This window comes from Penicillium hordei, assembly GCF_028827395.1.
Source record: "Penicillium hordei strain IBT 12815 chromosome Unknown utg000004l_segment0_segment0, whole genome shotgun sequence".
NCBI lineage: Eukaryota > Fungi > Ascomycota > Eurotiomycetes > Eurotiales > Aspergillaceae > Penicillium > Penicillium hordei.
The window spans coordinates 516,298-532,806 of NW_026623145.1; the positions used below are offsets into that span (position 1 = coordinate 516,298).

The 16,509-nt window shown below is 48.1% G+C and overlaps 7 protein-coding genes across 7 annotated transcripts; 6 read left to right on the top strand and 1 right to left on the bottom strand.

The window, feature by feature from the left end:
- Positions 1–694: 694 nt before the first annotated feature.
- N7537_007486 (F-box/WD repeat-containing protein) lies at positions 695–4,058 on the bottom strand (the record flags this gene model as incomplete). The annotated part of the gene is made up of 3 exons (XM_056898543.1): positions 695–820; positions 878–3,568; positions 3,633–4,058. The coding sequence occupies 3 exons, from the start codon at positions 4,056–4,058 to the stop codon at positions 695–697; spliced, it is 3,243 nt and encodes a 1,080-aa protein (XP_056750619.1).
- A 1,609-nt stretch (positions 4,059–5,667) lies between these two features.
- On the top strand, positions 5,668–7,123 carry N7537_007487 (uncharacterized protein; the record flags this gene model as incomplete). Its single annotated transcript, XM_056898544.1, has 6 exons — positions 5,668–5,773; positions 6,004–6,136; positions 6,164–6,203; positions 6,261–6,518; positions 6,605–6,765; positions 6,850–7,123. The coding sequence occupies 6 exons, from the start codon at positions 5,668–5,670 to the stop codon at positions 7,121–7,123; spliced, it is 972 nt and encodes a 323-aa protein (XP_056750620.1).
- A 1-nt stretch (position 7,124) lies between these two features.
- N7537_007488 (uncharacterized protein) lies at positions 7,125–7,408 on the top strand (the record flags this gene model as incomplete). Its single annotated transcript, XM_056898545.1, has 2 exons — positions 7,125–7,198; positions 7,255–7,408. 2 exons carry the CDS (start codon positions 7,125–7,127, stop codon positions 7,406–7,408), a joined length of 228 nt encoding a protein of 75 aa, XP_056750621.1.
- Positions 7,409–7,415: 7 nt separating this feature from the next.
- Positions 7,416–7,667, top strand: N7537_007489 (uncharacterized protein; the record flags this gene model as incomplete). Its single annotated transcript, XM_056898546.1, has 2 exons — positions 7,416–7,512; positions 7,558–7,667. The coding sequence occupies 2 exons, from the start codon at positions 7,416–7,418 to the stop codon at positions 7,665–7,667; spliced, it is 207 nt and encodes a 68-aa protein (XP_056750622.1).
- Positions 7,668–7,789: 122 nt separating this feature from the next.
- N7537_007490 (uncharacterized protein) lies at positions 7,790–8,481 on the top strand (the record flags this gene model as incomplete). Its single annotated transcript, XM_056898547.1, is given in 4 exon segments — positions 7,790–8,018; positions 8,066–8,094; positions 8,132–8,283; positions 8,301–8,481. 4 exon segments carry the CDS (start codon positions 7,790–7,792, stop codon positions 8,479–8,481), a joined length of 591 nt encoding a protein of 196 aa, XP_056750623.1.
- Positions 8,482–10,966: 2,485 nt separating this feature from the next.
- N7537_007491 (uncharacterized protein) lies at positions 10,967–13,216 on the top strand (the record flags this gene model as incomplete). Its single annotated transcript, XM_056898548.1, has 1 exon — positions 10,967–13,216. One exon carries the CDS (start codon positions 10,967–10,969, stop codon positions 13,214–13,216), a length of 2,250 nt encoding a protein of 749 aa, XP_056750624.1.
- A 1,423-nt stretch (positions 13,217–14,639) lies between these two features.
- N7537_007492 (putative UDP-galactose transporter) lies at positions 14,640–16,238 on the top strand (the record flags this gene model as incomplete). The annotated part of the gene is made up of 4 exons (XM_056898549.1): positions 14,640–14,708; positions 14,785–14,814; positions 14,889–15,869; positions 15,942–16,238. 4 exons carry the CDS (start codon positions 14,640–14,642, stop codon positions 16,236–16,238), a joined length of 1,377 nt encoding a protein of 458 aa, XP_056750625.1.
- Between the last annotated feature and the right edge of the window lie 271 nt (positions 16,239–16,509).

Consider the following 16,509-nt stretch of genomic DNA (forward strand, 5'->3'; position numbering starts at 1 on the left):
TCCTCAGATCGGGCTTGCTGAGCTATCATACGCCATCACGAACTAGCTGGCGTGGGTCTACGACAGCATATCTAGACCTAGACCGCCAAGCAACACTATGGTTCATGTTCGAAGCAGTTGAATGCTTCGCTATCTAGAGCTAGCTGCTGCAAGCAGAATACACATGTACTATACCCAATACAATTACAATAAATATTGAAAGCTTAAAATCAACAAAACCCCTAACAGAACTTGACATAAAGATCATAATCAATCTATTATGAGCAGTCCGATACGGACAACAAGGCGAAAAATATGCAAAAGAATCACCGATCTGGTAGGCAACAGAATGGGAAGTCACATACACATCAGGCAAAGACAAAGAAGACGTATGACAGTATGCATGGGGATAGGCAAATATTTGGGAATACAGAATGATAAAAACCTCCACATAAGAGATGATGAGAAAAGATATGGGGGAGAAAAAAAACGCCTGGCCCCTTATCGTAATGCTGCAAGACCAAAGAATGCCGACCACGCTATGCAAAGGATATTTGTTCCGATGGAAGACGAGAGCTGTAAGGATGGGTATCGTGAATGGGGGAATAAAGTGAGAAGAGAAGAAAAGACAGAGGAAAGGGAGTAAGTAGTATGAGGAGGATTATCGGTGGTTGAGATATCGATTGAGGTCGAAGAGAAATGCGGCCTAGCCATCTCAATCAGACAAGGAGTCGTCATCTTCGATTCCGCCGAGGACCTCCTGCCCACGTCGGTTGACGACAATGCGTTTCGCAAGCTTGCTTTCCGGGACTCCATCCCGTGCGGCACCGAAATCGAGAACCTGAGTGGAAGTAATATTAGCATAAAGGATGGGACAGCCTCATCAGAGAACACTTACTTCGATATAAGTCAAACTGTCACGCTGCACTGCAGCAACACATCTCCGGTCATTAAATTTGACTTGCCACACGCCACTTAGGTCTGTGAGGAGGTCCCGAACACATTCGCCATTTCGTACATCCCACATTTTCAGTGTCCGATCAGACCCCGAGATGACCTTCTGCCCATCATGCTGGAAGCAAGTGATGGCACCGGTGTGTGCACTCAAAGTGTTCTTGCAGTGGCCATGCACGGAGTCCCAGATTCGGAGGGTGGAATCAGCGGCAGCCGAGACAAGGAAATCATGCTCTAAAGCGAGCAGACCAACGAGGGAGGTATGGCCTTCGAGGTTGTATAGGACGGCTCCATCGTCTAGCGACCACACCTTTACCATGTGGTCCATGGCTCCACTGATGCAACGATTGCGCTTATGGTCAAGAACCACGCTGTACACTTTCATCGAGTGACCCTGCAGAGTGTGTAAAGTCTGTCCGGTGGAAATTTTCCAGACCTTCACCGTGCAATCGTAGCTACCACTCACCAGGGTATCACCGTGGGCTGCAATTGCACGAACAGAGTGCTGATGGCCGGAGAGCACACGCATGAAGTATGGACAGCTAGCGTCATCCACTGTAGGACCACTCTGGTAGTAGACTGGGTCACCGGATTTGGGAAGCTTCCACACCCGAAGGTTCGAGTCACGAGACCCAGTAATGATCAATGGTTCTTTAGGCATGATCTCAGGCTGACCACTTGCATCCCTACCTACCTCGGCAGGCAGGACTATTTGCAAGCATCGGACGGTGGAGGTGTGGCCGTGGAAGATCTGAGTACACCTTGCCCGTTCGATGTCCCAGACTCGCACTGAGCGATCAGTAGAGCCAGAGACTAGCGTGTTGCCATGATACTCAAGAGCCCACACTCCACCTTCGTGGCCCTCCAACGTTGCCTGCAATGCACCTGTTTTGGTGTCGTACACGTTGATATTAGTGTCATCGCTTCCCGTAAGAACCTTGTCAGCGTCAAATTGCAGGCAAGTAACAACATGGCGGTCATGAGCACGGAAAGCAATATGTTGTGGCTTGACATCCGGTTGCATCCATCCCTTGTGAATGGCAACATGGCGACGGTAGAGGACCTTGAAGAGGAACAGCCCACGGAGAGACGGTAGACCCACTTCAGCATAGGGCACTGCGGCGGCTGCAGCGTTGGCAGCAGCGTATGGGGCCTCGGACGCAGCAATATCTTTCCTCCAGTCTGGATCGGCAACTTCTCCTCCACTGGATGAGACCTTCCGCTTAGCGAGCTTCCGGCTTGAAGCACGCGTGTTTGCTTTCCGCTTGCCTCGTCGGTTGATCGGCAGAGTTCCCAGAGGGCTTCTGCTGCTGGGACCCGCCATCGAAGGGACAGGGGATGCCTCCATATCTGCACTGGATAGGGCTACAACGCTGAGATCTTCCTCGTGATCTTCAGGGCCGCTGGACAACTGCCATCCCCACCCCTGTCTTATAGCCCGTTCTAGTTCTCCATCTGAGAGATGATATCCATCTTGGTCAAGGAGGTTCTTCCAGCTCTTTTCATCAGAATTGGTGATGTGTCTCCACCTCTTAGACACCTGCGCAGCACGGCACATGGTCTGAACATCAAGGTATTTGACGATGTTGAGACTGAGCTCAAGCGGCAGGAGAGTTAGGAAGTCGCACTTCAAAGTTGGGTTAACCACATCGGCCACGAAATGGAGAGTGGGCTTAGGGCATCTCCGAAGGAATTGATACATGAGATACGTCTTGACCTCATCAGGCACCGAATCAAAGAACTCCAACACCTTGGGCATATCTAAAAGTGAGGAAGGTGACCGGGAGTTTGCGAGAGAATGACCATTTACCCGAGTCTCATCTGCATCTTGAAGCCGCAATGCCTTTGAGAAACGCGAGACATTATGATCTAGACTGGAATCTGTGTCAACGTCAAGCCCTTCTGACTCGAAGGAGGATTCGCCATGGAGGGCATTCATAGCAGCGACCGGTGAGAGACTCGGGCTCGGGAGGCACATATCTTGCGCCATGGCATTGTCTATTGCCGATAGTTGAGACATAAGCTCAGGTCGTTCTTGCGTTGCAGATTCCTGGGTTCCGTATGTTGTATCATCAAATGAAGCCGATTCATGTGCAGTTGAGCCATTCTCATATGCTTCAGTGGCCTGCGACTCTTGAGTTTCGGGGTTTGAACGAATCTCGGACAACGCATTCTGCAAGTAGGAATTTTGATTGGATGCCTGCAAGCCTTTAGCTCCGATTTCAGAGGAGAGAGGTGACGGCAAAGGAGGTTCCCTGCGCGGAAACACCGAGCTATGAATCCTCGGTCTTGGGGCTACATTTTCACTAACTCCCCCCAAATTGCTTTCAGTGTCTGGGGTGGCAAGGCCAGCGGCAAGATGAGTTGATCCCACGCCACTTTGGCGAGTACGGCGTGTAATGTGCTCAGAGGGAATTCGTGACGGGCGGGTTCGCGGAAGAACCGAAGGTCGAGCATCAAACAGTGTTACAGGGGAGACGGCACGACGGCGATTGTTGAACGGGTGACTAGAAGGTTGACTCGCTATTCTCGGAGGGGTCAGCCGACGAGTGGGGTTCTCGCCCTCGGAGATGAACGAGTTCACAGAGCGAATCTGGCCGTTGGAACCTTTCAACGCCTCGCTTCTCTCCTTGTACTATATATTATCATACTGTGAGCATCGCAACCATGGGAACGAAGAGGGTAGCGTAGAATCGTACCTCGGCGGCAGCATTTGTGGTATCCTCAGGCTCGTTAAAGATGATCGACTTGTCGCCGATCTTGAACTTGAGGTTTCTTAAGGCCGCTGGAGTCGGAGATGAGGCGAGAGGGTACTGTCGGGCATCCAGATCCTTGACGGCTCGCGGGGGGTTGATAGTCAGAGGCGGGAAGGAGGTTGTGGTGGTTGTGGTGGTTGTCACCACCGTAGTTCTGGTAGTAGGGGCAAAGGCGAACTGTCCGATAGCCGCATTTGATGACCCTTGGCCCAGCTCCTCTCTTTCGTCCATTTCGTGTTTTCGAGGGTGGGTGAATCGAGATCCGGGGCTGTGGGTCGCATGAGAGGGCGAAGATACAGACGCGTTGTGATCGGTCAAAGCCGAGTCGACCTCAGATATTTGAACGGAAGTAGGAGCATTTGAAGTCATTGTAAAGCGAGCTCATGCAAGAAGACAAAGGAACAGTGATTTCCCAGATTCTTTTTTTTTTTAGCAAAACACCCCCTCAGCACGATACACCAGCGGAACCATCGATGCAAAGGGCACTCAGCACATGTTAGGACGGAGAATAGTCAAGATCAATGTTGTTAGGGGGTGGAAACAAAAACACAAATAATGGAAGCAAGGAAGCAAAGGGAAGGGGAGAAAGAAACAGTGGCGGCTGACAAGGAGTTGGGGCGGAGAACAACATTTATTCCGGTTCCCGTAGGTGGACGATGTCATGGCCCAACGTGCTACAATTTGATTTTTTGGATTTTATTTTTATTTTCTTGATTTTCTTGACTTTTGTAGATTCTGTGCTTATTTTGTTGGAAATTTATTCATATATTAAATATTCTACCTTTATTGTCTATGTTGAATCCAAAATGATCCGAGTGTGAAACCTGAAGAAATCCCCCCCCCCCCTGGTTCTGCTCTAGACCGGCAGAAATCACTAGATAGAGGTGGGACCGAGGATAATGACAGTCAGATAAGCAGGTGGACTTCCAGATGTCCTTTTTACCCATATCGTTGACAACGTAATAGATTAATATATCCATATTTGCCCCTAAATAATATATATCGAAAAGTTCTCTGCACAGTCCATACTTTTTACTGCCTTCATACACACCTAAAAAGAGCCTAAAAGACCAACCAAAAAGACATGACACAACCACATGAGCGACCGTTTATTGTAATATATTCATCTAAATCAAGTTGTAACTATCAAGTTTTTGATTTGCCATCGCCACATATCACGTGAGGTGGGGGCGTGTCTCGGGTGGCTTCTTGGCAGGTTGTATCTCATTATGTTGAAATTATTTCCTAGGGGCTCATTGGGCATAAGACACAGGGCACAGGGGTATGGAATAATCATCTTGTATACTGTTGCCCCTTACTACTTACTCTATGCAAGTCACATCTTGCCCAGATGGAATATCCACTGATATCTGAGATGTCTCGGCCTCCCGAGGTCCCCCCACATCTATTTAGGGTTTGGTTGCTTTTACGTACTACAACTCTTCAGCCCTGCTTCCTATGATATCCTTGATCGATAATATTTCGCAATATTATACTCATCTTGACAGGTGATAGGGTTATGGACAAATATCTCTTGACTTCGAATCACCCGGCCTCTTGTTCGCTGGAAACCCGATAGCAGACAAAACTGTCCGAATATATCCGAATATATATTTCAGTGCAAAGAGAGGTTTGCAGATTTCTGATGCGAGAAAAGAAAATTTTTTGGAGTAAAAGAACCGGTAGACTATTAACCATAGGCTCTATACAGCCATTACATCCTTGGTCAAATTAGGGTGGCTGTTGCTTCCAGTGTCTATGTATAGACTTGCTAAGATGTTTCAAGATATAACTAGGGCATTCTTTGTTGATGTCTAGCGACTGAGGTAGCAGGGATTTTATTCTTAGGGCTCGCCGTTCTAAATTTTTCTTTGTACCTCTTTATCCGCATTCCGCATAGAAATATACTATCCTAGTATTTTCCCATTACAATGTTTAATTCTCGTTTTCGGTCTATCATACTCATACTACCAGAGTCATGTCTCGCTTTAAGAAAACTGTAGCTTTAAAGGTTGTCTCCAAGTCCGGCGCACAACAGCCCGAAATTCAAGCGGATAAAATCCACCGGTTTCCCGTGATCGTGAGTAGTCCTACTGAATCAATAGCACCCGAGATGAACCCAACCAACTCTTATGGTATAATAGGAGCAAAGTCTGGAGTTAATGAAGATAACGCTACATATGACCGTAAGTCCATTTTCCCACAAGGTCCATGCTTTTGTGGCTGATCTAATATGCGCCTTATAACATCGCTCTTATTTCTGCGGTTAGTCCTGACCTAAATAACCTTGGAATGTATTATCCGCGTTCTGAAGCGTGGAGTGGATTATTGCCCATGGATGCCTTCGGCGAGCGGATTCTGCGAGTAAACCGCTTTCACGAGCGCTTTAACTATGCCCATTTTGTAAATGGGAAGAACAAGGGCAATTTCGGACGTAACCGATTGGAGTATGTTCCTATATGAGTGATTGAAAGACACATGAATGATGAAGCCAATCAGCTTCTCGACCTTCTAGTGAATCCCTCAATGTATTTATATTCATTAATCAGTGCTAATATCCATTTCTTCTAGGAAAATGGCATCTTTGGTGTACTATTAAGAGGCGTGCTACATGCCGTCCAGTTTACTGTCATTGCGGACGAAGACTCGCCAAATAAAGTTCTGGAGACTTACACTTTCACCTTCGACAATCTTTGTGAGCGCGGCACTACAGATCGCCTAACCAACAGCCCAAGGATGGATTTTTTCAGTCCCTATGAGGATCGAGCGAGAATGCGTAATATGATTTTCGAAGGGAAGGCCCTCATCCGTCCGACGGTTGAAAACAATGTGTGCTGAAAGTCCGCCATTACCTAGTATGTGCACTCTATTGTTACCCATTCCTGGTGTTACCACTCACGGCTTGAATGGACAAGCGCAGCTTGGGAATTCATGTATTCTACAAACCGGAATGCTCCAGATCCTACGACGTTCCTGGGTTTGCTGATTTCCAGGACAACACTATTGAATACCCACGGACTTCATACTGGGAGACGACGAGGCGCTTTTACGGAAGTGTCGACAGCGACTTCCACACGTATGGTTCTTTATTTCGCTTCATAATTTCTTAGGATTTGCTTTGGCTTGATTGAGGCTCAGGTCTAACATACGGAAGACTCAGATTAAGAGTGAATTCTCTTCTTTCTACCTCGCCCGATGGCGAGGGTTTTTTCCCTTCGGTGGAGGAAGCGAACGACGATATAATGCTCCGTTCTGACGAGGTCGGAATCCCCACGCCTGCTCAAATGCCGTTGGACGTAGTCGGAGAGATATATGTCTTCTCCGATGAAAGCACTGCCGGTGCCACCGATGGTAAATATGCGTCTTTGCTTCACTTTGAAAGAGTTATTAGATTTTCAATACTCTCCAATCAAATCCACGATGATGACTTTTAGGATGAAAGGCAGAGAATCACGACGATATGTCAGTTTGCCGTTGCTGCTGCTGCTGCTATCTAAACCATTAAAGGAGTGCTAGCTTTCAGTAGACGAAGATAAAGTGAAGGACATAATCTTCTTCAATCAAGAAGACTTGGAAACGATCGGTCTTGGGTGCATAAGAAGGCTCAGGTAGTGGCTGAGTCCGTCAAAGTTGATTCAGATAACTCTCCAGAAGCCATATTTGTCGCAAGACTACCTCGCCCTGAACACTCGAGCAAATCTAGGATACCTCTGAATTGACCAGAGGATGAAGCAGCATTTCCCATTAGCCGCGAAAGCATTCACCTATTCCAGACTCGTAGAAAGTGTCGAAAAAGACTTTTCCCCGGAGAAATACATTCGTCGTTTGTAGACCGCGGGGTCAAAACCCACTGTCAAAGCAAGCACAGTAGACTATGTCGAGAACAGCCATGGAGCCACCAAGAAGCTTGATGGGGAGAACAAGGACAACAGAGAATCGGCCCGGGCCAAAGGGCAGCATGACTCAGTATGGACATAAGAATCAGCGGCACTCCCGATGTGAGTGTAACACTTGGAACTCAAAACCTGGAAGTCTGTAAGTCACGAAGCTATGGTATCAAATAACTAAGTGAACTGTTTTAACCAACTTTGCAAGATACAATGTGCCAATTGCAAAGAATGGCAGCAACCCTGTGCTATGGCTATTACTTTGCAAAGGACGAACGAATTCCAGATATACATTACTGTTACAGCTGCTTGATCGGGCACGAATTTGACAGTGACCTGATGAAACAAGTGGTTAAGCTTATCCGAACACGCAGAACAATCTACCTTGTCATTATTACTGGAGCAACACCAACTTTGAATTGGCAATTGGTCGGACAACTTAGTAAGAACAACCGTCACTCTTCAAAGCATTCATCTAATATTAACAAGATTGCACCGACGACGAGGCTCGTGCAGCAGTCCACAGTATCTGGAAACTTGGCATCATGACATCAGTCGATGGCAAAGAGATGGAACATCACCATAAAGCTGGGGAACACTAAATTCTGTCTCAACCAGACAATCCCAGCCTGCAACACCAAACCCCCTGTCACTGATTCGTTCACATTGTTCCCGGTCTGGTGTACCCATATTCAGTATTCTGCTAAGTGAGTCTGGTGAGTAGTATAATACCATCGACCCTCGCTGGCAACCTAAACTTTGAGAGCGGGTGCGCTCTAACCCTTCTGCCAATGGATATTTCTTCGAGGGGCAGACCTCAAGCAGCGTGTCGAAGGGGTTGCTGGATTCGAAGAATGAAGAGGGGTTTGCAGGTGTTGTTTCTCCCCGGGAGGCCAAGAAGATGAAGCTTAAATGGAGGAATGGACTCAGTAGTTTACGGAGTATAGGACTAGTGTTTGCCAAATCTTTGGATACATATCCACTCCTTCCAGAATGCTGGGCCGTTTCAAATGCAGCACAGTTCATGAGACTGAACCTCTCGATGCACAACATATTAGAGTAATGGGATAGATATGTAGCTAGCTTTGACCAAGTAAATAGAAGGTTTGCGATGGAAACCCTTCTATACTTGTTCATATAGATGGTTATGCTTTATCCTCTGCTACTCTTGGCCCATCTTATTTGGATGCCCCGGTCAGGGTTGTACATTGTACATTTTTGCAAAAAGATTTACGAAGTAAAGCCTCAAATTTTGGAAAGTGGGATGTCAAATGTGGAGGATTTCCCTGATTTTCGTTCCCTGATCCGCACAGCAGACAATAGATCGACAATAGAGCGTAACCAAACCCATGGAACGTATGAGCCATACTAGAGGCTATTGGAGTCGACTATTGGCGACCATCAGGGGGGGGGGTATCCACATGACCACTTTAGTCACCTGCCAAACCAATAACCTGGATTTAATAGTGTTTTTTTTTGACTGGACTCAGGCTAAAATGTGGCCTAAGTAATTTTTTTTTTCAAGTCGTGTTTCTAACCGTTATTCAGAGATTATGTTGTTCATTTCCATCAGCATAATGCTATTATTTCGCACGCGCGAAGTCGGAGCGGCAGACCGAAAACCGCTAATTCTGTATAGGGAGGTTGATCGGCGTTCGGTGAATCGATCTCGGATGAACAAGGAACAAGGATCTCGATCTGAGTGAAATTGCGCCCCCGGAGTGTCATCATTACTTGTTCCACCTCGTGGGTCTAAGACGCGGCACATGGGCTTGGTTGCAGGACACAAAGTTTGTTTATAGTGTCTGTGCCTTTTTATTTTTAGGGAGATTACTGTCTTAGTCGCCGACTATTATAATATAGCATCCCGGTCCATGCCTTTGCGACTTGCCCCGTATGTATTTAATTCGCAAATGGGCTGTCAAAGCTGTCAGCGGCAAACGATTAAATTCATGTCTCAGTTCATTTCCTTTCCCAGCACATGTGGAAGGTTGAGTTTAAAAGAGGAGCCCACCTGCAGGTCGATCATTACCAGTTCCTATGAGCCTTTTGTACATGCATGTGCGATGGCTACCCGGGAAACGTGAGTATTCTTAGTCGAAATTTCACTGCCTCAGGGTCTAAGGGGGGAGGATGGGAGGCTTACGGTTACGGTTACGGAGTCCACGGATATTTGTCACGGAGGGACACTGTGTGGAGCAGACCTCATCTGTAATACTGGGGCCTTTATGCATAGCGAGATCTTAGAGAGCTTCGCTCTGGCGCATTGTGTGAACGATCGATTTGTCGATCTTGGCTCTCAGACGCGACCGTACATACGGAGTATGAGTAGCAGGTTTGAATTTTGGTGCATTGGCATCAGCCATTGTACTGCAATTCTCCATAATTTTTGGCTCTAGCCCTCGAGTGGACCCCACATTCTGGCGATAGCTTATGATTAGGGAAAAAGCGTCCTTGCTAGTGGATAGGAGGGGATTGGATAGCTAAATGAGTGGAGAAGATAAATAATTCCAATTAGCGACGGCAAGGATGTGAGTAGGATTTCGTAGGCGTCAATAGTGTACATCCACGGAGAATACGGGAGAAAGCCACCACGTTCTTCATGGGGAGTTGGCTTTTTTTTTTAGGTTGCAGATACCGCAGTAAGGGGGTTAAATCTCCTATTGGGTTAAATATGAGATCTAGAATGTTCCTGTTCCAAGAATAATAGTGTGATGCAAATGCATGCTATATAGCATGATCTGTAGTCCCTATAGGTACATAACAAATCGACATGGTAAACCCCTGATCATATTCGCTGCTATCACAAGCAATCCTGGAACCCCCCGAGGCCATCACATCCTATACCCCGTACGGACTATTTCTAATATTTCTAATATCGTATGTCGATCAGCTCTGGAGATGCCGTGCTCCACTCGCAATTAAAATTGGAATAAATGAAACACTGCTTTTCAGCCTATGAGGGTTTTGTTCAAGACATTTGTGGATTCCTCCCCCTTTAAGACCCGTAGGAATAGGAAATCCTTCCAAGGTTCTAAATAATTTATCTTGTCGACGTTGTTGTACAAAAAAAAACATCCACCCCAACCTGTCACGCATTTTGCTCGGATCTCTTATTTCACAAAAATTATACCCCTCACCAAAAATCCCGAGTCACTACCTAAACATCAAACAATTATCTCTATTTCACAGGTACGTTGACGCCTAGCTCAATTTCCCCTAAATTGCAGACTTAATTAACTAATTTGGTGGAGTAGATTTGAGTCGACTACTTGAACCACCTGGGTTCCGCTGAGCCGCCATATATTTTGCGCACCCAGAGCCCGTGAACCCATGAGCCCATCATATCATACGATTTTATGAGCAATTGAACTTGCACCCTCTCCCACCATGGGACACCGAGAGATCACACCGGTCCATGTGCCGCTTCGAACATCGAGTCGCAAACCGGCACAACACAACCCAATGAGTACCCAGGACCAGACCCGAATCGACCGGCGAACCTCGAAAGCCCAAAGATTTTTTGGAACCGACATATCACTTCCTACGGAACATGGCGGGTGGCAGAAGCCTCCAAATGTACCCCGGCCGAACTTTGTGAAGCCACCCGATAGTGCTCCTAAGCAGAACACGGGCTTCGTTCCGTTCCCGCGCTCTTCAGAAAACACACTCATTCCCCCCGATCAAAACCTTCGCGTACGGGCTTCCTCACCTCTGCTGGGCCATGACTACCGATCGCAAGAAGCCGCACCGCCGCTCCCGAAGCCGTCGAAAAAGGTTCACCATTCTGGTTCCTCGTCCACCCTTTTCTCCTATTTCAGCTCCAAAGAATCCTCCAAATCACCCAAATCGCCCAAGAACCAACTCCAACCTAGAGTACGACATGGACTCGGGAGTCAGCCAGAAGTGACATACACGCAGGCTCAAGTTCCGCCGAAAGAGTCAAAGCGGAAGATGCGTCCTCCAAAAATCGATCTTTCCGTCTTGTTCCCGAAGCCGCGGAGTCCCACACAACAAACACTTCTTTCCCCCCACCGAATGGTCAACTCCCCTTCCCCCGTCTCTACAGTTGTCCCGGATTCTTCTACCAACAAGATTGAAAGGATGACCGGCGGTACAAGCAATTCTACTACGAGGAGATACGTCGATCCACCTCCCCCTCGTCGACCTTCGATCACCAAAAATGACCCACCCAAGCATGGTGGTGATAATTCGGATTTGCCTTCCATTGCAGAGAGCAAAAATAGCGACTGGTTGGAGCAATCACTTGAGCGGACCGTAGGGACGAGTGAAATTGATTTGGCCCTGGATCGATATGCGGGGCGACGATCACTTTTGAGTCGCTCAAGCATGTATACTACTAGCCGCGAGAAATTGCAGGAAGAACAGCAACGCCCCCAGGAACCTCAGAAGAGCTCAAGACGTGCTCACAGCTCCTCTCGACCTAAGGAGACGTACTTGAGTCCTTCCACATGTCCAGACCTAAAGCGTGGTCGCGGCTTAAGCACGTCCCAGGAATCTTGGAAGACCAATGAGTCAAAATCAAAGAGCGAGAAGAGCTCATTGACCAAGAAGAGCAGCAAAAGCACCTTGAAAAACAAAGATCTGCGAAACATCAGTATGCTTTGCCTCTCTTCTTCTTCCGAGGACGAAGGTGACGAGGATCAAACTCCAACCACCGAGTCAAAGCGCAATACGAGCAAGTCTAGAAGAGACAGTGTGGCTACTTGCGACGAATACGATCCCCAGGTCTACACGGCTTCCACTGCCCACGCGACCACTGCCACGGCGGCCAGACGCTTTGACCGGAAACTCTCGACTAGCACCCGTGGTTCCCGCCAAACCGAAAATAGCCTGCCAGTGCCAGTACCTCGGCCACGAAAGGTTTCTCAATCCTCAAATGGCAAGTCTCAAACAACTGGACGGACCACGCAAACTCGCCGTTCGAGCGGAGTTCCCACTATCCCGGATGAGATTCTGGCGCAATTCCCCCAGCAGCCTCTCCGCTCCCCTGCAGAGTTGAAAGAGTTGAACCGGAGGAGTCGTGTGATCGCTGTGACTCGTCAAGAGCAAGATCTCCTCGAGGCGATGCGTATTCGAAAGGGCAAGGTCACACCGAGTCTGTTCAATGCCCATGGAGCGGACGGAAGATCACTAGCCTCTGGCCCATCCCGCGATTCCTTCTGCGGATCCGACACCTCATTCCTGCGTCTCAGCAATGTATTCCCGCCATTCGACATCCGGTCGGAAAAAGGTGCTACCCTGTACAAAGATGGAACGCCCTCCCAAAGCTCGGGGTCGGATAGTGAACGGAATCCCCGCAATAAAATTTCCTCTTCTGGTTTCAGTGCGGACTACTCGGAGAGCTTGCCCTCCCCTTCCACCAGCGGTGCTTCACCGATGACCCCCACTTTGCCAATTCATCGTTTCTCGCCGCTTCCCTCTCCAAAGCCACCCCCAAGAGGGCCCCCGCCTGCCATCCCCGAAGACCAGAAGCAACACACCCGCCGACGCACCGATAGCAGTGAGGCTATCCTACTAGATGATGGCGCTGAGTCGAAAGGCAACAACGGTCTTCCTCTCTGGTCTTTCGACTTTGATTGGAACCGCGAAAGCGCTAATATCGCTTCTATGCACTGATCGCTTGGCCCTTGATACCCAACACCCTCACTCCACCCCCTACATTTCCTATTTCACTCTTCTCTCACTCCCTCTGTATTCCTACTTGATCTGACCTCCTACAGTCTTTCCTACATTTCCTTGACTTGATTGCATCTTGCAGCACTCCACTGCAAGCATCTGTTTACCCAACCACATAGACCTCACTCGTCCCTTTCCTACATGACCCCTCTTCTTTTTCTCTTCTCACTTCTCACTGTCTCTTCATTCCTTTTTTTTGAATTAGCGTTCACACAGGCTTCTGTACCTGCTATCATGTTTAACTTGAGTGATTTTCGTGCCTTTCTCACGATTTCATTATTTCCGGTTCATGACTGTTGTCATTCATATTCTCAATGATCACCAATTCATCAACTGAACTTGTACAATGTTCTTGTCCCATTCTCCACCTAGTCTTGCCCCGAAATGGAAGCTTAGCTTTGGTCGTATGTCGCAATGCATAGCGACCACTAGGGACTTTGGTCCTATTGGATTTCAGGATTCACCGCTCATATCTCTTTTTTGAAGTTATCCCATCATTGTAGCGCCTTTGAATTGTTATATTACCCTCCCAATGACCAGTTTATATCTATATTAAGTTAGTTGTTTATATAGAAAAAAAAAATAGCTTGCCGCTTATATGACTTCTGTACTTAACGGTATAACTAAGACTCGGAGGATGTGAACATGTTGTCTTTTGTCTTTTGTGTATATCTCTTCAGATGTGTATAAATGTCTAGAATAATCAATCTGAAACTATAGAGTAGAGAATATTGACGAATGACGACATGGAAGGAATAATAATGGGGGCTGTGGATGTGGTGGGGATGCCCTGGATAGCTCGACGTCATCAACATCAAGGTTAAGGCCAAAATTTGAGTCCAAGACATTGTAAATATGATATGAGATTCCTGTAAATGAGGTACTTCATATATTTGTACACACTTACCTAGTGTAGAGAAAAACTCCAGCGCTCGAACCTTTGGTGACTCTCTGATCCACCCGACTCTTTGACCGCCGACCTTCTCGTCTATAACCCCAGATTACTGTTTTCCTGAGCTCTATCCTTTCCTTTTCTTTTCCAAGTTCTTTTCCAAGTTCTTCGACATACCCTCCTTCATACAGTGGAGTTAGCCGATACCCATCCCCTCCTTCGCCTCCCAGCCACCCACATCGCCCCCGATCGCCTCGGGAAACCCTATCGGGGCCTAAAAGGGAAGATCAACCCACACCCCTGGTTCGCGAATTGGGATTTACAGTTTGCTCTACATCGTACACACTTTTCTCGTTGCTCCCTCCACTGAATTCATTTACCACATTCACCGGACTGGGGATTGCACTGCGTGCCCTTTTTGTGGAAACATTAGCCACTGTTTAGAGGGAACACGCGACCTACTACTTCATTATGGGAGAGCGCGCCCAACGCAAGCCATCTGGGCTTCGAGCTGCAGCCAGTCTTGGGCCATGGATTCTGGTACGACCTTGTTGGACATTGCATGGCCTTTGCGGCTTGGGGACCTGTTCGCTTACCTACCCCGGTTTCTTTCTAGTTCACGGCGGAGTCGACTGCGTTTGTTTTGGTAAGCCACCATGCGCGACATGGGAAATCCTTGTTAGGAATGGGAGGCTAATCTGTATTTTCACCATATTCTAGCTAGCTCATTATTCTCGAGTTATGCCCCCCGCCGGTGGTAAACGCTACCTGACCTCTACGGCGGTCTTCCTAGTCGAAGTGGTCAAGCTGGCCATCTCCCTCACAATGGCGCTTTACGACGTCTCCAAAACCGCACCACCCTCGATGCCTGCCACCTCTCTTTTTTTCTCCCTCACAAGCGCCGTGTTCTCAGGCGACAGCTGGAAACTCGCTATCCCTGCCGCGCTCGACGTCTTGTCCAACTCCCTCCTGTACATTGCGCTCTCGAACCTACGAGCTGCGTCGTTCCAGATTACATTCCAGCTGAAGTTCCTTACCACTGCGATCTTTGGTCTGATGCTCCTGAAACGGAGCATCCCCGCCCGAAAGTGGGGCCTGCTTTTGCTTCTCGTTGTGGGCGTGGCATTGGTGCAAATCCCCGATGCCAGCCCCGAGCAGATGCTGCAGGATGATCACGCTAGTCATCATTTCCCTCGATCCTTGGAGGAGTGGAAGGCTGTTAAGCAAGGTGCTGGCTCTGGCAGCAGTTTGCTCAAGCGGTCTGCAACATACGAAGGTATCGAAGAGGACATCCTGACAGCCGACCCACACTTGAACCCCGCAATTGGTCTCCTTGCGACTATCGGAGCGTCCTTGGCTTCCGGACTTGCGGGAATTTATTTCGAGAAAGTCCTCAAGGACAGCTCGAACCACATCTCGTTGTGGGTCCGCAATGTGCAATTAGCCGTCTACTCCGTTTTCCCGGCTCTCTTCATTGGAATTGTTTTCCGGGATGGCGAAAAAATCGCCGAAGATGGCTTCTTCCAGGGCTACAATTGGGCGGTGTGGTCTACTATCATCATCCAGGCCTTGGGTGGTATCGTTTCTGCATTCTACGTCAGCCACGCCCAGAAGGATGCAAGGAGTTTGGCCACAACCGCCAACATAATCTTGAGTATTGTTGGAAGCATCTGGCTATTTGACTTTGAAGTCACTGCAAGCGTACGTCCCCTAACACTTCCCAGCCTCCCTCCACATGCACATTGTGAACCAAACTAACTTAAGACATTATAGTTCCTCCTGGGCTCGGCTGCAGTCCTGGTAGCAACCCACTACTATGGAAACCCCACATTCAACCCTGCAATAGGTTCCTTGCGTCCGCCTCCAATCTGCATCGACGCCTACGAAAAGGACCCCGCGGGTCCCGACGGCTCCCCTGTGGCGCCTCCAAACGACTTTTCTATCAAACTTCCAACCTCACCGTTCCTCTCTGACGGCATGTCGTCATCCCGTCCTACCTCACCAGCACCTGGCCATACTAGAGTAAGCTCTAGCCGGAATGCAAGCGCGAGCTATTTCGATGAGAAATGATTGCTGTACCTTGCTATGCACATTGATATTGACCTACGTGATGAGATGCTTCCTTACGGGAAATGATGTTGGATGCCTGATAGATGCGGATGTAAGTGCGGTCTTCAAGAAAGTCGCCAGCCGCACCCTTTTACTATTCTTGATGTCGCTCCTAATTTGGAGCTAGCGCCTCTTCCCAGCCCAGTTTTGCATGTCCTTTTGCTGTCAAGATGTTTGCTGCCTTTGGCTCATGTATGCATATATACGAAGCAATGAAACACTTCCATATACC